At 40.6% G+C, this 24,671-nt stretch overlaps 1 protein-coding gene and 1 long non-coding RNA gene across 2 annotated transcripts; both read left to right on the forward strand.

Annotated features, from left to right (window-relative positions):
• Window positions 1–7,538: 7,538 nt before the first annotated feature.
• On the forward strand, window positions 7,539–10,481 carry p2ry1 (purinergic receptor P2Y1). Its single transcript, XM_015002400.2, has 2 exons — window positions 7,539–8,048; window positions 8,194–10,481. Exon 2 carries the CDS (start codon window positions 8,217–8,219, stop codon window positions 9,264–9,266), a length of 1,050 nt encoding a protein of 349 aa, XP_014857886.1. The 5' UTR covers window positions 7,539–8,048; window positions 8,194–8,216; the 3' UTR covers window positions 9,267–10,481.
• Window positions 10,482–22,227: 11,746 nt separating this feature from the next.
• Window positions 22,228–24,062, forward strand: LOC148155866 (uncharacterized). The gene is made up of 3 exons (XR_015764978.1): window positions 22,228–22,797; window positions 23,313–23,483; window positions 23,646–24,062. It is a non-coding gene; the product is annotated as an uncharacterized LOC148155866 (long non-coding RNA).
• Window positions 24,063–24,671: the final 609 nt, after the last annotated feature.

Genomic DNA, 24,671 nt, shown 5'->3' on the forward strand with positions numbered 1-24,671 from the left:
TTTCAAAGTGATTAGCAAGAGAGGTGGAGCTATTCAGTACTGACACCTGATACTTATTAGTGTTTTCTGGGGCCATGATTTTAATTTTCAACTTAGCTTGAGTTTAAATGCTGATTTTAATAGATTTTTAATAGATCTTTTCAACTTACAACCTTGTTGAGAAACAGCTTTTCAAATTGTGACCATGGTTGAGATTTTGATCAGATGTTTTAGTTTTTCATGAGTCCCAGTGGACGCCAGCATGACCAAATAAATCATACACTGTTTTTTTTTTCCTTCTATATTTGTCATGTTGTATGTTTAGTTTGTCGCAGACAAGAAACTTTGCGCTTTCGCAATCATAAATCAGTTAACCTCACATAGAAAAAGCCAATCGAACAAGGGAGTGTTGACCGCTGCAGCAGAGTTGTTTTAAGTTTTTTTTCTTTCTTTCTTTCAGCAGAGGCAGGAAACAAGGAGTGAGATCAGGGGAAAGATAAGCGCCGATTGTCTGCGCCAAAACCAGGAAGTAAAACCGAGTCGGTGGTTAACCGCACTGACTGGACGGCGACCTTCAGTTCAAACACACTGCAGAGACTTGCAGACAAGTCAAAGTTTAAATTCCCAAAGTGACTCACTTGAGAAAACTCTGAAGCCAGTCACATCCTCAGACTGAGCAGGATTTGTCTGTGATTAAACGCTCCGTCGAATCGTCTGGTGAATTTCAAGAGGATCAATAGAAAGTGATGCATTTTAATGTGGGCAGCACAGGTTAGCTAGTCATTCCCATCAGTCTTTGTCTCAGTACTGAAGAACAGAAAACATTTCTGTTTCTTTCTGTCTGATCATCAGCCGTGACGCTCCACAATTTTCAAAAACACCATTCACCATGGCTGTCAACCAGTCGCCACTGAGTTTTCTGCACAAACTTGTTTTTGAGTGGCCCACGAGGCATCGGTGCACCGTGAATCCCACAGGAAGGAGTCAACCAAGCTTAAAGAGGTGCAAATATTCATGAATGTATCTAAGTTTCCCCCGCCGGCCTCCTCTGGGGAGCTCCTCCGGCACCGAGTTTTCAGGACAGAAAGTAAGCATGAGAAAGCGCACGGTGCTGGGAATTACACCGCCGCTAAATCTCTTTATGTAAATTAAAAGTCACCATCTCCTCTCTTCTCTACAGAAGACAGTTGAAGAATGAGATGGAGAGCAGGAGGGAGGGAGGGAGGGAGGCAGCGTGAGAGTAAAACCCAAAAAGGGGGACGGAAAGATGCACAATGGCAGACCGATGCAGCGTGACGAAAGAAGGGAAGCTAAAGGAAAAAATTCATTATTTTCCATCCTGGTCTGGTGGAAAGCTGATAAGAGAGATGAAAACCAATGAAGATGCTCATCAGAAACACGTGTGCTGGTCTTGTTATAGACGTGCAAATAAAAAATAAAAAATAAAAAAAAAACACATTAATCTGTGTTGGTAAACTCAGTCGAGAAAAGATGTACGTGAAATGAGCAGAAGGATGGACAAAAGTACAAAGAGAACAAAATTAGAAAAATAAATTAGGCTACATGGACTGGAGCTCAGGAGATTAAAAAAAAATAAAGACGACTTGAAAGCGGTGTGGAAAATTGTTTTCTCACAAAACCCTCAATTAGATTTCCCCACTTAGAGAGATGCGTCTTCAATCTAACAAGCTAATACGCGTTTCGATCAGAGGCCCGGCTTTCGCATAGTCAAGGAAAATTAGCAAGATTAGCTGGAGGATTGTTAACCATGTCAGTTCTGGTGGGGAATGGACTTACAGACGGGTCAGACACTAAAAATCAACCACCGAATAGTCAAACGACGTCCAGTTCCTACTAAAGCCCAGAACTTTTCAATGCTAAAGATTTTGTCCGCTCTCTTAGCCGCATCTCATGTCAGGATTCCAGAGCAGACCGAAGCAGCCGGGTTTGTTTTGTGGTCCATGAGCTGCACTGGGAGCTGCAGAAGGTAATTTCAACTTCGTCCTTATCTGTGTTTGCACCTGGAAGCATGTGCAGACCAGCGGTGCTCCTCCATAAGACATGGATTAGTTGTGATAGGAACACCTGACTCACCAAAATGTGCAACAGCAGGAGCCGGGTGAACGAGAGCACAAGTGACGTTCAGTCGTAGTAGCACTATGCTAGATATTTTTAGTTAATAGATTATTATTATTATTATTTTTACACTTTTAGTACTGTATGTATTTGCCTTGACCCACACATTCTGTGAAAACATTTTATAATAAAACAGTGAGTGTAAAATATGACTAAGTGTAGTGTTGCACATTAAACTGACTGACAGATCTGTAAATAAATACATGTTTAAATATATATGAATAAACCTAGTTGTATTTTATTAAAAAGCAATAAATGCTGTTCTCTCTCTTGTTTTGTTTTTATGTAGGAAAAGAAAAATAAGTTAGTTGTTCACCGACATCATTTTGCGGTTTGTGGATGAAACCAGATGAAAAATCTTTGAGGTGATGAGAAATCCCAGGTCACAAGGTCAATTACTGCTTCACTACTGTTAGAGCTGAAACATATCAGCAAGAAGTCCATAACGTCATGTATGTAATGCAATTTACATCAACTAAGGAAGTAGTTAATACAGTTAGAAACTGGAAAAAACAAGCAGGATTTAAAAAAAAAAAAAAATTGTCAGCTGTCATTTTATACAAAGCTCTTTCAAGTCAGCATGCTATTTGATACATATGATGCTGAAATCTTGTATTTAATGTATCAATTTTGTCAATAATATTTATGGTAGTTGCTTAAGCTACAAGATCATATTTCTTATTCAATTTGCCTGAAGTTTTACTTTGTTGCACATTTTGAATAAGTCTACATTTTACAGCTTCAACAATGCACAATGACATTGAGAAACAAATGTTAAATTAAGGTACAAGGGAAAAACAATAGAAACAAAAGCTGAGCTTTAAATCAGAAAAAACATTAGTTATTTTTTGGCCCTTCCTTTTTAGAGTTTGCCAAAATTTTAGTATTGCAAAGAAGAGACGAGGAACCGACTTCAAACAGGATGAGGGAAAAAAAAAAAAAAAAAAAAACTTCACCGCGAAGCTGCTGCTCGTTCTGACAGGTTGAGGTGCGCTGACCTTGCAAATGTGAATGGCTAATGCATTCATTAGTGTTACAGGGAGCATCCAGCTGTGTCCAATATGTCTCAAATCTTGTCAGCTTCTTTGCGTGCGGGGGGAAACGGAGGTCAGAGCTAAACGGGATAGGGTCTTTTATCGAGAACTGTGGCGGTGGAGCGTTGAATCACTTCTTCGTCCGGCTCAATTTGTCTTGGAACATTTAATTTTAAAATGTCTCCTGTTCCGTGGGACTGGGTTTCGACAAAAGCCACGTCGCAGATGAATGCGGAATCGGTATTAAAGCTTATCAAACTTGCTCATCGTGCCCGCAAAAATCTGATTTGATTAAAATTATGTGCAGTGCATAAGGAAAATATTCACAGTGTTACAGCCTTACTCTGAACTGTAGTAAATTATTAGGCTTCCTTAAAATCCTTAGGGAACTTTGAGGAAAGAGATTGATTTAATAAAATTTCGAAAAAGGCAACATAATAACCGTATTTGTTCTTAGAGCAACAAGAAAATGCATGATACATGGGATTTACAATTCAACTGTGAAAGTGAAAAAAAAGAAGTCATCTGAATGAGTTAATGCATTGCTTAATCTCCCTAAAAAAACAGAGCAAGGACAGAAATTGTCACTGTAGTGAGAGAATCCATGCATCTGTGTTTCAAGCAAAGACAGCTCCCGGCGTAAACACCTCGTTTGTATTCCAGGCTCTCCTTGCCATCGCTTATCAACGTTACCACATAATTCATTTGCTTAATATCTCCCATGTGACTACTTTGGCATAGCCTACACAACAATTGGTCTATGACTTTCTCTAATGCCAACACAGTCAGCAAAAACGCGATAATGGGAGACGTGAAATTAAAAGAAGAGGAAAATAATTTAAAAAATACAACATTTACAGGTAGGATGATGTATCACCGAAAAGCGGGGATGATCTGTCACGCTGATCCAGGTTTATTGTGTCGTTAATCTTTGAGATAAATATGTCACCCAAAGCATCCCAGTAATCACCCCTCGGTTTTTCGAGCAGCCTGAAATGCAAACGTATTTGCTAAATTGAGTGAGTTTGCGGTTTAAGACTGGACCGTTGTGTTGGCGTTGCAACAGGCCTAAAGTTTTCAGATAAAGGTGCTGCTCGCCATTTAAAAGCTTGTTTATGTCCTTGTGTTGTTCAAGAGAAAAGAGAAAGAACCTAAATTGTGCCAAGTACCAAACATAGTCTATATCTTTGCCTGCTGACCATGTTTTTTTTGTTTGTTTTTTTTTGCAAGTATTCCCAGCAGGCAAACAGGCAGAGAAAATAGCCCCAGATTTGGCTAAGCAGAAATGGAATCAGTCATTTATTGATACGGCTCCTGGATCAGACTCAATTCTCAGAACTCCTGTTCTGCCCTGAGGACTCTGAGTCTACACCCACTGAGCTGGAGCTCATTTTATCCTCCTGCACAACAGCAAAAGTAATGCAGAGGTTCTCTTCTGAGAGCTCAACAGATAAATGATGACCGATATTACTTTCTGAAATCTTTGGTTAGTAACAGCAGTTGTGTCTTTCCAGGGTTTGTTTGTATGTTGTCTTCATATTTCAGGAGCATATTTAAAAACCAATCCTCGTTTAGCTAATGTATTCAAATGCTTTCATTTTCTGAAAAAGTAATTATTTGATTCGTATATATATATATATATATATATATATATATATATATATATATATATATATATATATATATTTGACCTTAGATGTACTTTAGGAGTCCCACAAAGCTCCAAGCTTGAGCTGTTATTGTTTACTTTGCTTCATATTAATGATTTATTCAAATGACTCAGTCCTTTAGAAACCTTCAAAAAAAAAAAAAATCAAGGAAGGATCATTTTAATTCATACATCATCTATGAATCAGGCACAGGGATTTACTTTTAAAATCGTTTAAGTTATTGGATGCCAACAACCTGTTTGTGTAATGTTTTCAACAACCTGGTGATTCATTCCAGTGAGTTTCAGACGGAAGAGGAGATTAAAGTTATAAGCCGCCTTCGAGAATCCACTGTTATTCAAGGGTCTGTTTCGTCATTCGTGCATCGTGGCAAGAAGTCGCTAAAATTTGATCCCATCTTCAAAAATTGTAGACGTCCAACATCTCATCTGTAATTGTTACCAAATAGATTTAGAAGTGTAGCTCCTTCTGAACCCTATAAAGTGGAATCTAGATTTGCTTTAGACATCCAAAAGGTCGAGAAGGATGCGGGCTAGTTACGTGTCAAAACAGGGTCTCTTGTTTGTGCGCCGACGGAGTAATGTGTGTGGATCCACTGTGCATCTACTGGCACTCCACCGGTCTGTTGGCCAGTTATCCCAACAGTAAGAGCAGCCTGGGCCTGCAGGGAGGAGTGCCTTAGAGACACAGGTACAAACAAAGATATCCTGGGGCAGGAAGTGAAAACACTGTATGAATAATCCTATGATTTGGCCATTATAAAATGGTTTTTGTTGTGTTCGAAGCCACGGGCCGTAATGTTGCTTAAATCGTTGGAAAAAGTAACCGAGGATCTGGTGAATACTTCTTTTCCAGTAACCTCCTTAAAATATTTCAAAACATGTCGATCTATAAATTTTATAAATTTATAAAGTTTAATGGTCACAGATAAATTTACTGAGCTTGAGCTATTTTGCATCCACAAGCTCGTGTCGATTGTGTAAATCTTAATCAATTGGCTGTCCAAGGCTCATAACGACATTCTCCAAAAATACTTGCGCGTACAATCAAACGTGTTTGTACAGAAGGTGCTTGTGTACACGGGGGGGTTGAAAACTAACACAGTCATTTAAAGATTAAATCAGTGTAGAAAGTTTATGACTTTAGCATGTTTTGGTATATTTAAGTGTGTGTGGACAGCTGGGTCATTAATATTTACTCACTAGCATTTCTTAGTTGGATAAAAGTGTTAGCTTTTGTAATCGTTCATAGAAAGCCAGTGGATGTTTAGGCTGCTGTTGGTGGACCATTAAAGGGGCACCAGGTCAATGCGTAATGCTCTGGCTGCCCGGCGTCCATTAGAGTATTGCAACACTCTTGGCTCACTCTGCCGAACACTATTTTAAGACTCTTGGCCGTAGCAGCATGTCCGGATCCCTTCACTATTCTCCATCACCCTCCGCCTGTGGACGGCTTGTGCCAGGGTTGCTTTGTCCTTGGCTGCACAACACATAGTCCGAGCTCTGTGTTTTAGCTTCTGCAGAGAGATTAAATGGCTATCTTGATAGGGGACACACAGGAGTTCAAAGGATACTTGATTGCTTTCCAATGATACCACATTATTCCCCATTGGAATGACAGTCTGACGTTAAGTGGCAAAAATACGGATTTTAAAAGTTACCTGTCCAGTAATAATATTTGATGTCGACAAGACTGCTCCCCGGTCATGACACCTTCCATTATGGGGTGGTATATAGACATTGTTAAAATAAAAAAATAATTTAAAAAATATATGATAAAATACAACATTGTTTGTAAAGCTAGCTAAGAATGGTCAACCCCACTTTTTTAGGGGAACAAATGAAGCCTGAACAAAGAAAGTGATAGTAATGTATAGTTAGTGCACTGGAAAAAACCACACACACAACGCACCTGGATATTTGTACTGCATTCCAGGTACCTGAGAGGTGGGAACTCAGAGTTGGGTTTGACCTCCGACCCGAGGTAACAGCGTTCTAGTTAAGAAGTCCGAATTTCAAAATGGCCGATAGCCATAAACATTGTTTGCAGTGGCTCTTACAAACATCTTTTTTTTTTAGATTAACACCACTTTGAATTGGTTCAGTTTAGAGTTGCAGGCACTACATGTTAGGACTGATTATTAGACACACTTTTTCATGTGTGTCTTATATTTACCACATCTTACTATTGCTGATGTGACGAGCAGCCATATTGAAACAAGAGGTCTGCTTTGCAAGTCCCAACTGGGAGTTGTGCCCAGGTTCCCAGTGGGACATCTGATTCAGAGGGCATTCAAGTTAGTTTTTTCAACTGGAAAGTTGGAATTTCCCAAATCCAGCCACAAGTGGAATGCACCATTAGACATCAGAGAATTCAAATATCCACCAATTCAATTATTATTATTTTTTGCTTGTTTTCACTGCTTCAAAAATCTATGAATCTAATTTAATATTATTTAATACTTTGATCAGATTTGAGCCGAATTGACCAACACTAAACATAGACAGCAACGCAGTTTGAGTATTACTGAAACCTTTGTTCTATTTTATTTTATGTTTTATTCACAGGCAGATGTTTACTATTTTCTGTGCGCAAGGAGGAGGGACTCGCCCTTGGCGGCATTCATGCAAACACCGCCTCTGACTCCAATCGATAATTAACGACAACGCGAACTGAACCTGGCTGCTTCAAAGTTGCTCACGTGTCTTTTGACAGTAAAGGTTTAGGCGACGTGCAGGTAGATAAGGAGTCGAGCCACACGAGGGACGGAGCGGATTTGTGAGCCAGCTCACCTTCCCTCCTCTCTCTCCTCCCCTCTTTTCTTTTCCTCTTCTGACTGAGGCGCGAACAGTCTCCTCTCTCTCTCTCTCTCTCTCTCTCTCTCTCTCTCTCTCTCTCTCTCTCTCGTTTTACGGAGGCAGTTTGCAATTCCTGCTCTTCATGCCAGAGCCTGCAGCTGTCTCGGTTGCGTCCCACCGCCACTGGTGTGGGAAAGCTTCGCGACGCATGGAGGAACCGACAGCAGATTTAGTTTTTCCCCGCACCTATAGAAAACCAGAGGATTTTTTTTTTGTAACTTTCTAAACTATTTCCTGCGTCGTAAGGAGACCGAATGAAGGGATTTGTCAGCTGAGACGCCCCGTCCGAGATATGACGGAAATCTTTTTTGTTGTTGTTGCAACTGTGAAGGACACTGTATAGGAATGTGGAATATAAGTCTCTCTCTACGGTAAGTGCTCCGAAATGTCCATCACTACGTGTGTTTAAATTCTTGATTTTTGCCGCCTTGTTGTTAATTAAGCATTTTAAACTCAAAGACTGAATCGAGATAAGATTGGTCATAAATTTTTTCGCCCCTCTTTTCTGTCTAATAGGACAAGCTCCCGCCCCTGAAACCATGACCACAGCGTTGAACCAGACCTCCTTCCTGAATGAATCCATCCAAAGAGGATGCAACCTCACCAAGACAGGTTTCCAGTTCTACTACCTGCCCACTGTTTACATCATGGTTTTCCTCACTGGGCTGGTGGGCAACAGCCTGGCCATCTGGATGTTCGTCTGCCACATGAGACCCTGGAGCAGCATCTCCGTCTACATGTTCAACCTGGCCCTGGCTGACTTCTGCTACGTCCTCTCTCTGCCTTTCCTCATCTTCTACTACTTCAACAAAACCAACTGGATATTCGGGGACGTCTTGTGTCGCCTCCAGCGCTTTATATTCCACGTGAACCTCTACGGAAGTATTCTGTTTCTCACCTGCATCAGTGTTCACAGGTACACTGGCGTGGTGCACCCGCTCAAGTCTCTGGGCAGACTGAAGAAGAAGAACGCTGTCATCACCAGCGCTCTGGTGTGGTTGATAGTCGTCATAAGCATGTCCCCGATTCTTTATTATTCCAGGACAGGTCCGAAGCGTAACCTGACCACTTGCTACGACACGACCACTGAGGACGAGCTGCCGGGTTATTTCATTTACAGCATGACTTTGACTGTGTTCGGGTTCTGCGTCCCGTTCATCATCATATTTTGCTGCTACGGCATGATCGTCAAGGCGTTGATCTACAACGACATGAACAACGCGCCGCTCAGGCAGAAATCCATCCACCTGGTCATCATCGTGCTTGCGGTCTTCGCCGTCTCCTACCTGCCGTTCCACGTCATGAAAAACCTGAACATGCGGGCGAGGCTGTACTTCCAGAGCCCCGACATGTGCGAGTTCAACAACCGCGTCTACGCCACGTACCAGGTGACGCGGGGCCTCGCCAGCCTCAACAGCTGCGTGGATCCCATCCTTTACTTCCTGGCCGGGGATACGTTCAGGAGGAAGCTGTCACGGGCCACCAAGAAAACCTCTAGGAAGGGGGACACCGTCCTCCAGTCCAAGAGCGATGAGACGGCTCTCAATAGTCTGGCCGAGTACGTGGAGAACGGGAACCGCAGGAACTAACCAAGGTGTCCTTTTAGTTCGGGAAACAGATGGACTAGGAGTAAAGAAATGCACTGTGTGGACTAAAGACGATGTAAAAATGTATCAGATGATGGTTAACTACTCCACACGCTTTGTTGACAGTCGCTTGTCAACATTGATAAGCTATCGTACTGTACTGCCTTGTATTGTGTTGTTCTCAAAATACTAGAGCCATTACTTCGTTTTCCATCATGCAGCTTGTGTTGCTTACACTTCGGACTAAATGAACCCCGTGAAGACTGGCTGAGGGGAAACAGATTGTCGGACAGGCAATAATCCGTTGTCCATCAATATCTTCGGCTATGGCTTAACGTGAATTGTATTTTCTCAAGCCACTTGCTGATGTTTAATCAATACCCATTTAGCAAGATGAGAGATTGCGCCTGAGGAGTCGCAGGCGGTGTGAATGGCTTTTAGACGAGAACGTGAATGCACTGAGCCTGTGGTTGCTGAACAGATGTGCACAGCAGACATTGTAATGCACTATGAGCTGAGACTATCTGCTCTTTACCCCTTAATCTTCAGGGGGAGTTTGCTTTTTTTTTGTCACCCGGTATGTATCACTGTTGGAGGTCAGTGTGTGGTTTTCTCTGAGGTCAAAGTCTACAAAGGCTCGTTTTCCCTTCTAATCGCTGTCACAGAAAACAAGGGTAAAATTTGCAGTATTTTTGTGCATCTGATGCTACAGTTGTTTTTTTTCCCTTCTTCTAGGTGTACTGTACAGGATGTTGTGACTATTAAGATTAGTTGACTTCATCATGTGTATTTTTTTTTACTAACTTGGAGCTTTTCTAATGCATAAGTCCAGGCTGAAAGCAGTCCAGCAGGGTGAAAGCGTGAACGAGTGACTCACCTCAGCATGTTCTAACTACCCTTGCATTCATTGCAACATAGAAAATCTTAGTCACAATTCTTCGCTCGCTTTACAGCTCCATCAACACGTTGAAGATCTATTTGTATGAGATACCTCAAAAGTGAATTGTGCACTGTGTCCGTGTTTGGCAGACAGTCTTTTAGGTTTTTTTTTTTTTTTTGTATTTGTTTCATATTGGTTGTAAGCCTTCTTGAGAAATGATTGTGAAAACTCTCTCCGTATTTTGTGTAGATGTTTGATGTTCGAAGCCTACTAATTCCTGTGTCATGGCCTGTTTTAAGCAAAAAAAAAAAAAGGAAGTAAATCTGCTGTGCAAGACATTTCTTGGCCACATGCATCTTTGTCAGTCTTTTTCTCTGGTATTGTTTTATGAGCTACCAGCTCAACATGGACCCGTATGGATCCTAACAATATAGAAACTATGAGAACAATACCACATTGTATTTGCAAATTTTTGTAAAAAAGAAAAAGGAATGGGCATGGTCTAATAGTTTATGATTAATCGTAGCAGTGAAAATGATACAAATTGCAGTTATTTTTATTTAGGCTAACTACAAAAGTGTGTGTGTGTTTTTGTCAGCTCATTCTACCTTTTTTCTATATTAGTCTTGTGTAAGGATAAAATCAGTATAATAAGCTATTATTTGTTGTTTAGTTAGACTATTTGCTCCGCTTGAACAAAAAGTGGGCTCAATGAGCTGTTCAAAGCTTGTCAGCTGTAGGTTTAAAACAACGTTACCATAATAAGGTAAAAAAAAAAAAAATGGTGGTGCTCATTTAATTTCCTCGAGAAATATGTCCAGACAGTCAGAGTTCCCTTTACTTTTAGTATAGGAAAGCTGTGATTGGAAATTATGTGTGTTTAGAGATAATTATCTTCTAAAACTTTAAATCACCTTGATACCAGTAACTAGCCTAATGCCAGTATTTGCAAAGTAAACAGGAAGCTTAATAACAGTCAAAAAGATGAGTTGTTCAAGCACTTTGACCTTGATAATTTCATTACAGTGGGGTATTTTCCAATAATTTTCTTTTATAAAGTAAAGAAAATAACACTGAAAAAAGAAAACCAAATATCTACTTTATCTCTTTAGTTAGAATATGGCTTTGATTTAGCATGATTTAGCCATGTCAAGAAAGCTGTGCAGGATTTTCTTTGCTTGGCAACAAGCTAACAACACCTAGCAATACTAGCTAGTCACAATACATTTTTTTGTATTTTGTTTTTAGACACTTAACATGTTCATAAACTTACCCTGTGTAGTAGCATGGTCATAAAAAATAGTGAGATAAAAAAGAAAGCGTTGAAAATTCAAACAGTCACACTGGAGTTGTGATCGATGTGAAACTCTACCATCTTGAGAGTTTTGTTTTCAGGCAAATGCCAGTCCAGTTTTGGAACTTAAACATGAAATGCCCACCAGTATCCTTCAGCAGAATATACAGCAGTGTATGGTTTTTTTTCTCTTTTTAGTTGCCTTTTTGAATAATTTAGAAGTTTTGTTCTGTTTCTGTTTTACCAAACCTGTTAGCATGCTCGTGCTTGGTTAACGTTAGCATTTGTGCTAAGGTTGTACTTGTTATGCAATGATACCGCAGGCCTAGATTTTTCTGCAGGCCTCAGTCTATTAAGGAGCAAATAATTTCTACAAGTAGGAAGATGCTTGGAGTTGTTCTGCTCTGATCAGGAATCCTAATCTGTCAAGTTTCATAAGAGTGACATGTCCAAACAGGGATTAAAATAATAATAAAAAGCTGTCTTAAAACAGAGATTTCTAAAACCTAATACAATGCTTTAAGAACATAAGATTTAAATGGCATGATAGTTATAAAATGGAAGTAGACAGAGAAAAAGTGGCATTGTATGTTAATGAAAGATTGAAGGGGCAAATCTCCCTAGTGCATCTTAAGACATGTTATCCACAGCAACAAGATCAAAATGGTAACTTTTAGCTTTACATAACGGCTCAAAACGAGTTGCAATGAATGCAAACACATCCCTGAAGGTTGCAAGGACAAATTCGTGGCGCTTGGTCCACCTCTGTGTTCTTCCTCCCACTCTACCTCAGCACCGCCGCCGCTTGACTTTCTCTTTCAAGTCAGCCAAGAGGAAGTGAGGGGATGAGGGAGGAATAAAGAGTGGCACCTTTTTCCTCTTGGCGTATACTTAGACGGCCTTTGTGACCATCACAATGGCACAGAACTATTGATGCAGACAGGGGTGTGAAGCTGTAGCCAAGAGCCCCGTGGCTGTTGTACAGTCTTGTGAGCACAGGAAGCCAACAAACTCTCCTCTTGAGAAAAAAAAGAAAAAGAAAACAAGCCCATGACTACAAACTGCTTTTGATTTCCTGGCTGTAGGCTGCAAAACTGCATTGACTTGCCTCAGTGAATGCGTGTGTATGTGTTTGCCACCGCGTTGAGAGATCCTGGGGGCAGCGTGGACCTCGTTGTGGTGGGTGGCTGTTGTCTTGAAGCATGCCTCTGTGACGAGTTATTTATCCGTGCAGTAGCTACACTCGACGCTCCCGAACACATTTTTTTATTACATGACAGGAACGCGAGAGCCAGGGAAAGCCAGTGCATGCGCTTTGTGAACATGAGTGTCGAATTTTGACTCTCAGAAAGTTGGGATTCTCGCCAGCGTCTCCTCCCATGCCGCCTTTCATCTCTTTTCTCTGACATGGTTCTCTAATTCTTCTGAATGAAACACTGAAAAATGAGCTTTTGTTCACCTAACTCTTTGGGGGGGAGGAGGGGTGGGAAGAACTCAGTAACACATAAGCACAAGTGGGAAGAGCTGTAGATGAAGACTGCAGCCGGGACTGATTTTACGCTATAATGCTGACCTTTGTAATTTACAGTGGATTCCTGGGACCACATCCATATCGATCACAGAGCAAACCGTCCGCTCGAGCTAAACAGCTTCTGATGACCACAAAAAAAAAAAAAAACCCTACATGCATTCAAAACATTAACGTGTGGTCTTGATGAACAACACATTGTCCAAATAATCACCAGGGAGCCACTGTGACGTGGCGAGGAATCAAATTCTGATGCATCGCTCAACCGCGTGCTAAAAACTGTCAGCTGTGGTTTTATAATCATTTCAGCTGTTACGCAAAGTACAACAGTAACCATACATTTCCACATGTAATATTGTAACAGCATATCGGTTGCTCAATGGGTGTCAGGTCTGCTCGTCTGCAGTTTATCCCCTCACCCCCACTGATACCTTTTTTTGTTTTGTTTTGTTTTTCATAGTAAACGTTTTGGGAGATTTGTAGAGAAATTAGTTTGGTGCCATTCCTGTGAGACACTTATCTGCAAGCGGCTTCGTCTAAACGGGGGAGTGAGACGTCTTAAAGCCTCTAAAAGCGTCGTTCAGCAGTAATGGTTTCCTCACAGATGGGCAGGTTGGTTACTCAAGCCTCCGTGCTAATGCAGCCGCGTGCTGTCAGGTTGGACAACAGGACGCTGCTCTGGGATCAGGCGCGTGACAACGCAGCTACTAAAACTCTTAGACCTTACCGATTTATTTGATGTCCAGATGTTGTTAAAATGTTTGTTCCCCCCCCCCTCCTAATTTCTATTGTTTTCGCAACTGTTTTCTTTAAAAATATAGCACCTTAGAAAAACACCTCATTTCGTCTCATTACAGCCACAAGTGTCATCCTGATTATTTCCGAAAGACCAACACTAAAGTGGTGCATGATGCGAATGAGGAAGTCTTTTTGCATTTGTTTACACATTCAAATCTGAAAAGTGTGGTGTGCGTTTGTATCAAGCTTCCCTGAGTGAGTATTTATATACTTTATATACTCAGGGTCAGTGGTTTTAATTTTTTTTCTCACAGCTGGGTTGCTTCAAAATCAAGAACTGCAGGATTTCAACTTTATTTTCTGACCTACGAGACAAGACGCCTCTGTTCTCCGCCCAGGACTTCGACAAACTGCTCCAGAAAAGAGTAGCTACCAAGATGAAGATGTATCAACTTAGAAGTTGGATACAGAAATGAAACAACCTTACCAGTAATTCACAACAGTGAACGAACTGAGAGAGAGCAAATTCCTCCCTGAGTCTCTCTCGGTGCGAAGCCCAAGAACAATTCACTTCCCTGAAATCAAACCAGTTAACTGGGAGAACACATTTGGGTGATGAAATCTGGCCAGCATTACGTCATTATGACCTCGTCAACCAGCAGAAACCCATAGTCAGAGCAAGTGGCGGCAGCATTCCGTCTGGGAACGCGGGGATTCGGCTAAATAACAGATTTACTGCGCTCTCTCAAAACTCGGCGTCCTTGAACGCGATATAAAGTAGCATTTTCTCAGGAACAAACTCAGCTGAAACCTTTAATTAAGTTTACATTCCCATATAACATTCATCTTCCAAAGGAATAACAAGTTGAAAGACGGCTTTTGTTTTTAAATTTCGGACATCATTCATCATTAATTCCACGGATGCCGTTAAAGTGGTCTGACAAATGATTCACTGGTGAGAGGAGAAAGAACGTGTCCAGTAGCTGACAGAGAGTGGCAAAGAATCTCTACTCCCGATCAAAAGCAAATTCTGAGAATTAAAGTCAATCTGTAGATCACCATCAAGCACATTAGCGATGCTAAACCCAATCGATACCACTCTGGAGAAAATGACTCAATGATTCTACAAACTCAACCTAAACACATTTGAAGAAATGATACAAAAGTAATTTTGGCCAAAAAATTAAAATAAATAAATAAAAGCTACCTCTTTCTTTCCAAAAGATGTTTCAGGCACAAAAGAAATCAAATATTTCAAAAAACAAACTTAGGCCATTATTTTAGGAAGGTGAGACTATTCTAACAAAACTATGTTTCTATTTGTAACGGTTAAGGCTCATGGAGCATAAATACTTTTGCACTACATAAGGCTCCAAATTAGGTTAGCATTTTTTTTCTCCCCACTACTGTAACGTTACCGAATGAAATTCTTCCCACCTCCGCGTCATAAGCGGCTCGCACCGTGTCTGAGGACACTGAGTTCAGTATTAAGACCGATAAGCTCTCAGAGTCGTTTATAATGTGTGTGTTTACACACAAACTGGTTCGGTGACTTTTAAGGAAAAAAGTCACTGGACCACTTCCAGCTGCAGCAGCTAAGTAAACATGCTGTAAAAATATTTGAAGCAACTTTTGGTTCCATTAATTCAACGCGCTGCGCTGCTTTGATGGATATTAACTTATGTTTACTGGCTATCTGCAGAAATTGGACCGAACCAAACAGTGCAGTGAGAGGTCGGTCCAACAGTGGCGATGCGAGACTGAAGCGACTCGTTTAGAATATTTTCTGCAAATTCTTTTTCCGAAGGCTTTTCTGAGTCAACAGTTTGCTTCCGAGACAACAGATCCAGACTCCAAAACCCGATGCATGTTGCCGGGTCGGTGAGGCCCACACCTTATTCACTATCAGAACAGCTGAGTCTGGTGATGCATTTTCAAATGCAAAGAAGCACGTCCACGTCTTGCGTGTTCACTTATAATCAACATGCCAGTCAGCCGTCTCCGTGCGATAAAATGCACCGGATCACTGCCGCTGCCCCACTGGATGGACATGCGATGCCATCAAACACGACGCCGCAGTTCCTGTCAAAGCCAAAGTGAAAGAATGAGAGGTTACAGAGAAGACTCGGCTGTGGGAATAGATTGATTTCCCATAAACCTGTCTCCCAGGCGATAATACCGTCAAGAAGTTTGTGTTTTGGCCCATATGTCTGTACTAGCGGCGGATTATTTGGAGTTCCAATGAGCAGGAATAAATTACAATACAAAAGCAGCAAAAGCTTCGGAGAGTGGATAAAATGTATCCCTTGTGATAAACTGCCAGGATCTTATCTTTTTATTTTCTCAGTGTAATAAATAACCAGTAATAAATAACGTGAGACACACAGTACCTCCCAAAAACATTGGCAACATTTGAATCTTTATAGGTTTTTGTCGTGACGGAAGTGCAAACTTCGATGGCATCTTTCATGATTGACAAAAGCATGTGGAGTTTCAAAGTGGGATCAAATCGATATATGTGCTTGAATTTTCTTTTTAAATACATATTTAGGCATACGCTGCCTGGACAGGTCATCAGTTCATCACGCTGCAACACAGAGACACGAAGAACAAGCAACCAGAGTCCAGGAATACGCAAATATTGTATTTTAATTGGGTTTTAATATCTGTAGCTTTATGGTTTGTAATTGTCAGTGTGTTTTGATATATATATATATATATATATATATATATATATATATATATATATATATATATATATATATATATATATATATTGTATCTCAGAAGACATACCTGGTTGCATACAAACAAACATACTTATGCTTTACTTTAAGACGTATTTAAAGTAAAGTAATCTACAGTGTGTACATAAGTGTGGTTAACTTTAAACTTGATCTGCTGGCCGTTTGTGTGTGTGTGTGTGTGCGTGTCAAGACTATCAGTTTTATTGTGTTTACATATCTATGCTGTCATCGCATCATGGCCGACGCCGCTTGTTAAACCCACTGACGGCTCGGGGCTCTTCACATTAAAAGCCCTTTGAAATCAAAGTCTTGATGATCTGGCTTGTTTTTGCGCCCGTGGCGAGATCTGAAGCCGTGGAATTGCCGTCTTTTTAATGTTGTCAGACAGGCATGGTCGCAATCTGGATTTGACACTCGCATGAACAAGCACAAACAGCTCATCTCCTTCCGAGTAACGCGGCAAAGACAACCGGGAATCGCTCCTGCTTCTTTTCTGTACCGTCACGCTTTGCCGTCTTTCGAGTTCTGGCGCCAGAAGCAACACGCAGGAGGCCCCGCCAGAGCAACAGGAAAGAGGGCGTGTGAGAACGTGGCCGTGTTTTTGGCCGTCTTTCAGTTTATGATCAATACCTTCGCAGCCGCTGTTGACAGTCGTCATCGATCAGCGTGAGCGATCGGCTTATTCCTGGCCGTCTTTCAGCAAACCCAAATCTGTGATTGCGTGCCGTCGGATCAGAAACGAGCCAGTCCCGACTGTCCAAGCCCCACGCAGCATCCCAACGTGTTTTTGTTGACGTTGCACTCAGAGTGACTCTTTTTTCTTCTTCTTCTTCTTCTTCTTCTTCTTCTTCTTCTTCTTCTTTCTATGATTTCCGACTATCTTATATTCGTAATGAAACTGCTTTGAGACTCATGAATCAAAGTGAAAACCGAGTGATTTTCAAGGAAGCCGTTTTCCACACAGCTTGGCGGGGGTTTGGTAATGAGAGAGCAGATGAGCGGCTCCGCGCGATAAGAAAGATGGGAGGGTCCCGCTGCTTTGGAAAATAGAAAAGATGCAAAGATAAGGGCTGACAACAAGAAACCGAGAAGGAAAGTCAAACAAAATGAGAAGAAGGCATTTAAAAATATATATATATTTAGATAAAAGGAAAAGCAATCATGGAAAGAAACTTTAAAAGTTGAAGCAGTTTTATTGAATTTAATCATTCAACCTCCTTTAAGGAGCCTGTTTTTTAATCACTCTGCTTAAATCTTCTGAAAATTGATATTTTTTGTCAACCACCATCTTTAGGTGACCCTAAAGTTGTCGAGTTTAGTTTCTGAGAATGCAAAATTCAGAAAACCTATTTATTTATTTATTTATTTTGGCGAAGCTATTCTTTCTTTGTGCCAATTTCATGTAAACATTTCTGAACCTTTTCAGAAGGCTTTTGAAGAGTAAGGGACAAAATTTACTGTATATGTAGAACTGGTTTTAATTTCATCTCCTAATTTGCACAAAAGCTGAAGAAAAGACATGTCGCCGCTGGCATGGTGGTGTTTTGTTGAAAGTTTTCATTTTCTATTTTGATATTGTTATTTGTTTTGGGAGGTGATGTATTTTTGTTTCTACTTTTTCTCAGACAAGATTTTAGGAAATTTGAACAGGGCCTTGATGTTTCCTTTGGTAGGAAATGCTTCTGTCTCTAATCAGACACATAGAGTAAAACAAACTGCTGCTGCATTCAAGGCATAACCAGAAATTGCAGAAGGAGTTGCAGAAATTCCCTCAGCACCTGTTTTGCTGTTGGCCTCCTGACGACTTCACCGACTCGTTTGCTTTGATGTGCACGGTCCTGCACAGATCTACAGATTGAACCTGCATCTGTAAACTCGCTGCAGCTCAAGTGTTTGAATGAGTCGATGCAATTCAATGAAAAGGCGACTCAGCAAAGTGTGAGTGAAAGGCTGTGCACATCTATACAAACAGTTTATTGTGCCTCTTTAATATTTACATTTCTGACAATTTGGTTTGTTTGTATTGCAGTTGATTGTGGGAGATACATGAAGCAGAAAAACAATTTTAAATTTGTTTATATATATATATATATATATATATATATATATATATATATATATATATATATATATATATATATATATATATATATATATAAAACCTAAGAATTTGACAAATGTGTACACTTTTTAGAAGTGTTTTATATATTTCTTTAAATAAAGCACAACGTTTCCAGATAAAAAAATTTTGATAAGAAAAATAAATAAATAAAAAATGCCAGAGGAAACCAAAACAAACAAAAAAGATACCATCTCTTCTTATCATAGCCTAAAATATTTTTGCTGAAAAATAAAGCATAATTTGCCCACTGCCCATATGGCTGGTTGTCTTTCTGCAGATTATTGCATAAGGGCAAGTTATATCTATTACTCCATCCAAGCAGTGTGTCACTGGGTGGGGTTCAAGAGATTACATCCGTAGAAACAGAAGCAAAATAACTTGCAGAAAGCAGGACCCGCCATTCAAACATGGACGAGAACATTGACTCCATGTCCTCCCATGAAGATTCACGTCTGTTTAGATCAGTCCAATAAACTTCTGCATTTATCAGGGCTGTTTACGTCTCAACATAGAAGACCACTAGAAGCTGGGAACACGTCCCACCCGCAGTCCCTCCACTATCGCTCGTTAGTCATTCAGAACGGCCTCTCACAGGAGAATGTTGACTTTTAAAAGCCCATTAGTGTCCCTGGGAAAGGCTTGGGAGAGTGTAAATTTCCCCTGCACGTTTAAATGCTTCCTGTTAAAACAGAAGGAGAGGAAGTGTTCCTGCTGGTCAGCACCGGTGGTCTGAACAAGTGGCGTCCATCATACAATTTTGAAAATTCAAGTAGAAATTCAAGAAATGAATTTGTGTCCCACACTGAAAATGAACATGTTTTTTTTTTTTAACGTTTTCTATGTAAAAGAAAAACATAGAAAAACGAAACATTTTCGTTTAGTTTTTGTATTTCAACGCACAAACCAAGTAATTTTGAAGTTATTCTCTCATGTAAACGTTCACAAATAAACAGTCGTTAAGGCTAAATCGGGTGTTAACACTGCACAGGCTGTAAACAGTGCAAAACAAACACAACAAGTAATAACTTCATTTTTTTTGTCTCTATTTAAAAAAAAAAAAAAAAAAAAAAAAAAAACAGCAACTACTTTAAAGTTATTCTAACGTTAGCAGGAAACTGTCCAAAGCCTCCTCTTCAGCTTAAGTAGTTGATTTAGGGAGTCACAGTTTATGTAAGGAGTTTATAAAAAAACGACATCAAGATCCTAAATTTTACAACGGCAGCGTCTGTCGTTTCACACAGTAAGGTTTGAAACGGTTTTATTATGCACTGTTTCATCTCCAACACATTAATCCACACGTGATGTTACAGCAGAGCAAAATATGGCCTAAAAGCACTTTAGAAGTTTTTCAGTAAAAAATATAAAGAAATTAGGGATGATTATTTTTGCCCATGGGAGCAGCTATGGGGATTCGAGGCTGCTGTTTCTCGTGTTGCCTATGCTGACATGTCTAAAAATGGGTTTAACATAAAGAAATTAAATGAATTCTCTGAAACATCAGTTCCTGTCCGGCATATAAATTCAGGAAAGATGAAAAGATGAGAGTTAAAATAATAATTTAACCTTGACTTGAAAATGGCAAAAGTAGTTTGAGAGTATATTAGGAAAGAAAAGTTTGTTTTTTTTTAAGACAAGAGTGAGATGCCTTTACCCTTCATGTAATCTGATATGTTAATAAAATCCTTGAATGCATTTTACAACACACACACATTTTTTAGAAATGATGATGTAATTATGTAATAAACTGTCACAAACTGATTGTGTTCATCCTAATAAACACACTTCAAATAATAATCATCTTGTAGATTCTACATGCTTGTTTGTACATGTTTGTAGAGAGAGAGAGAGAGAAAAAAAGAGAAGATTAGTTCATTTCTCAAGGAAATGTGTGTGGCAGAGTTAGTGGAGCACACCAACATTAACTAGTGAGGGACAGGCGGGTCAGAGAGGGTGTAGACCACACAGAGCCTGAATCAGAGGGGGAAAGCTGACCCAGTCCAGTCACAAGTTTTGTGAAGAAGCTTCACAAAACTTCTTTTCAGTTTTGTGAAGCACTTTCAGATGTTAATCATCTGTTGCAGAGGTCGTCCTCACCAGATTTACAGTCAGAATCCGTCACGGGGCAAGGCGCACAAAGGCTAATCCGGGAACGCGAACCGGTGAGACGCGAGAGTCACAAGAGAAGTGAAAAAGAGAAGGAAGCTGGTTTAAGCAGTGAACAGCACAACAGGGAAGGATAATCAGGCTGAATAAGGCTGATAGAGATGCAGCCTGACAACACAAGGACAGAAAAAAATACAAAAACAGGTGGCATAGGCCAAGGCCTCAAAATCTAATCAGTATCCTCAACTTTGAGACATCCGATTCTCTTGAGCGCAAGCCAATAAGAGTTTTAGTTTATATTTTGTATTTCAACACACAAATTAAAAAGAATGAAATTATGTGCATGCAGAAATTGAACACTTCCTATCCAGGGGCATGCTTACTGCACATTATTGTACGCGGTCCCAAAGTGTTTAATACTGTCACATCATGTTCTTTACGATTGTTAATGATCCACTGGCGATAAAAGTTGATTATCTGGAGCTGAGCCTCCTGTGGGAGACCTGCTTCCTCCACCGTTTGCATGCTTACCTCGTGACTCTTCGAGGTGGAACTCTTTTATCGCCGCTGCTCCGCTGTTAGTTTAAGTGTGTTTAAAGAATAAAATGTACCAAAGGGAAGGTGTTGCCATTCGCGTCCACATCAGGATACGATTTCATCAGCTTCCTGGTGCAGAAGCCGACACAGCTGCGGGATCGGTATTGATGACATAAGGAGTCAACACAGATAAAACCTTATCAGATTTTCTTCTTGCAGTGTTTTTTTTTTTTTTATAAGTGTTTTACTTCCTTACTTACCTTGTTAATATCAAGTAGCCTGTACTGTAAATGCATGCTGACCTTGTCCACTAGCAGAAAGAGACAATTAGACGCAGAGTGCCTTTTGCCTTTAAACATAAAGCTTACACGTTTTGTTTTTGCTTTTTTTCCAAGTCTGAAGAACAACCATCATCAGCACACACAAACATCTGAGGATCTAGCCTTAGTCAAAGAAAGGCAAACAATGGCAGCAAATATCACATTAATGATACGCGACGACAGGATTTGTTTTCAGTTTCACCTTTGGCCCCCTTCTCTTCTACTTCAAACTCTCTCTTTTTCTTTCTTTCTAATTTCCTCCATGATCAGTCACTCAGTCTTCAGACGCCTCCTATTTCTCCTTTTCTTCTTTCCCTTTAGCCATGTTATTTAGATTCTATTATCCTGTGCTGCTTGACTGCCTCCCTCCATGAATCTTAGCGGTGTGTGTGTGTGTGTGTGCGTGTGTGTGTGTGTGTGTGTGTGTGTGTGTGTGTGTGTGTGTGTGTGTGTGTGCGTTTGTTTCTAATACCTTGTGGGGACCATTTTCCTGACACATCCTACATTGTGGGGACCCACTGCTCCTTGTGGGGACTGAAGCCTGGTCCTCACAAGGAGAAACACTGTTTTTGGGCCAGGGGTCAGATTTAGGACAAAGGTGTGAATTGAGTTTTGGTCAGGGATAGGGTTAGGGTTAGGTATGATAGGGTTGGGGTTAGGTTTAGGGTTTAGGATAAGGGTAAGGTTTAGACTGTAGAAATGAATGGAAGTCAGTAGAAAGTCCCCACAAAGATAGCCACGCAAACGTGTGCGTGCGCGTGTGTGTGTGTGTCTGTGAGCATTTATATAGTAGTCGAAAGCGGGTGTGAGAGTGCGGTGACTGCGACGGCTCCAGGTGATTAATGTTCTGGGGCTGGCCAAGGTGAAGAGTGGTTACACTCACGTCTACGTGTGCCACTGCTAATGTACACACACATGCACGCATGCGCACGCACACACACCCACCCACACACTCATTCACCTTTCACAGGTGTCCTTTTTATGTCCCGTCGTGGCGAAGAGGAGGGAGGGAGTCAGTCTGGGAGGTTTGTGTCTCACTCAGCAGACTGTTTCACGTGGGGGGAACTGAAAGAGGATCCAGCCGTAAAGAAAAGAAGTGGAAGTGACGGTTAACAGAAGCTGCTTTGCTGTTAAGAGGAATTAAATGTGAAACCACTACAAAAGAATTTATCGCCTTTGATACTTTTCCCCAATTTCTTTAATGCTACAAACACTTACTTCATTGTGTTTTGCTTGGATTTGTGCAGCACACCAAGATAAAAATGGTGCGTATCTGTGCAATGACATCTGAAAAGTGTGAAGTATTTGTATTAGGCTCTTATGTTTACAACCTTTGCCCTGTTGGAAGGGCAAAGGTCAATCAAATTCAATCCTGATTATTGAATTTGATGTAAATTTGGAAAAAAAACTAATGTTTGTTGCCTGTTGCACAATTAGTTGCTGTATTTTGTTTTCATGGAGTAAAGCACTTTGCACTGCCTTGCTGCTGAAATGTGCTTTATAAATAAACTTGAGGTGATCACTTCTCAATCATTCAACAAGTTCAAGGCGTATGAATAATTTTGCAAAACTCCAACTGTTTCATATTACAGCTCCCTATTCACCTATTCTAAAACCTTTAAACAACAACAACAAAACATAGTACTCCTTCTGGGACACGTTATGTGTGTGTTTGCGTGCAAACGCTGTGGGTGTGTGTAAGTCGATCCACTCGTCCTGGATTCTCTGCTAAACTTAGCAGAGAATCCAGGGGTTCATTCACATTTTTTTTTCTCCCCAGATTGGGCCGACCTGAGCACCTGGTGCTTTATCCCGGCTCATCCGAAAGCGCGCGACCTCACCCGTCAGGGGAGTATTGATCGAGCTGGAAACAGAGGTGGGAGGCTCCGACGTGAGTCACAAGCAGGCTGAGCGCACAGTCAGCTTAAGGTCATGCCAAACGCCAACGCAGGTGAATTTGGCGTCTACCGTGTGTGTGAGCGTGGGGAACCAAAAAACTTGTTCCGTTAAGAGACACAGAGGCACGACAACTCGCCTCTGGAATCTCGTTCGTCAGGTTTTCTGAAAATGTCTATGTTGTAAGCTGCTTCTGATTCTATTCCTCTTTCCACAGAAAACAGAGTTGTCACTCTGCCAAATGCAAGATGGTCAGAATAATCGGCTGCATTCAAGTTTCACTTTCACCTCAAACGCCTATTGCAGTGTTTCTCAATTGCGGTCCTCATCCCCCCCCTGCCCTGCATGTTTTAGGTGTTTTCCTTCTGCCACACACCTGGATTGAATATCTTGGTGATTAACAGGCTTCTGCAGTACTTGATGGTCATGCGATCATTTGAATCAGTTGTTCTGGAGTAGAGGCACATCTAAAACATGCAGAGCAGGGGGGCTGAATCAAAACTCTGCTATGAAAGCTCACACCAGTGATGCTGTTTAAAACATTGTGATCTTATTAATATTACGGGACAAACTGTTCTGTGTGATTACAACTATTATTAAGCTAATTGTTTAATAAAGCATTTTGGTGACTTAACCCTCCTGTTATGTTGCAGGTCATTGACTCGTTTTAAAGTTTAAACATATTTTTTTTAAATAGTTGGAAGTATTTTTTCTGCATGAAACTTTTTCTATTTCTCTTAACAGGTACACTCTACATATAAATCGAAGGTATCTGACCTAAAAACTATCTACATCAGATAAGCCGTATTTGAGAAATCAAGCTATCAGCTGATAATCTCCCGTAAACAAAGTTTAGACTATCAGATCTTGAAAAGAACTTAAATACCGCAAACTGAGTTTGATATTTTTCTGAATTTGTGCCGAAGATATAGACACAAATTGTGTCTTTGATAAACAGCTGGTAAAAAAAGGGGGCCTAAATATTGGATCTTCAATAATTTGTCTGTTGCACAAAACTCAACACTGACTAACCTCTTGAACTTATGAGCAACTCATGCTTAAAAGATTTAAAGGTCACAATCATTTTGAATAAAACTAAATATTGCACTGACAATGTGCAGGTGGTGGACAGAAAATCCATGATAGAAAATGGGTAACAGCCCATAAGGAATCCTTTAAAATAGGGGTCCCCAAACTACGGCCCGCGGGCCGGATCCGGCCCGCCTCCACATTTGGTCCAGCC

Source organism: Poecilia mexicana, unplaced genomic scaffold (assembly GCF_051168715.1).
Source record: "Poecilia mexicana isolate PSO_F unplaced genomic scaffold, ASM5116871v1 scaffold_13, whole genome shotgun sequence".
NCBI lineage: Eukaryota > Metazoa > Chordata > Actinopteri > Cyprinodontiformes > Poeciliidae > Poecilia > Poecilia mexicana.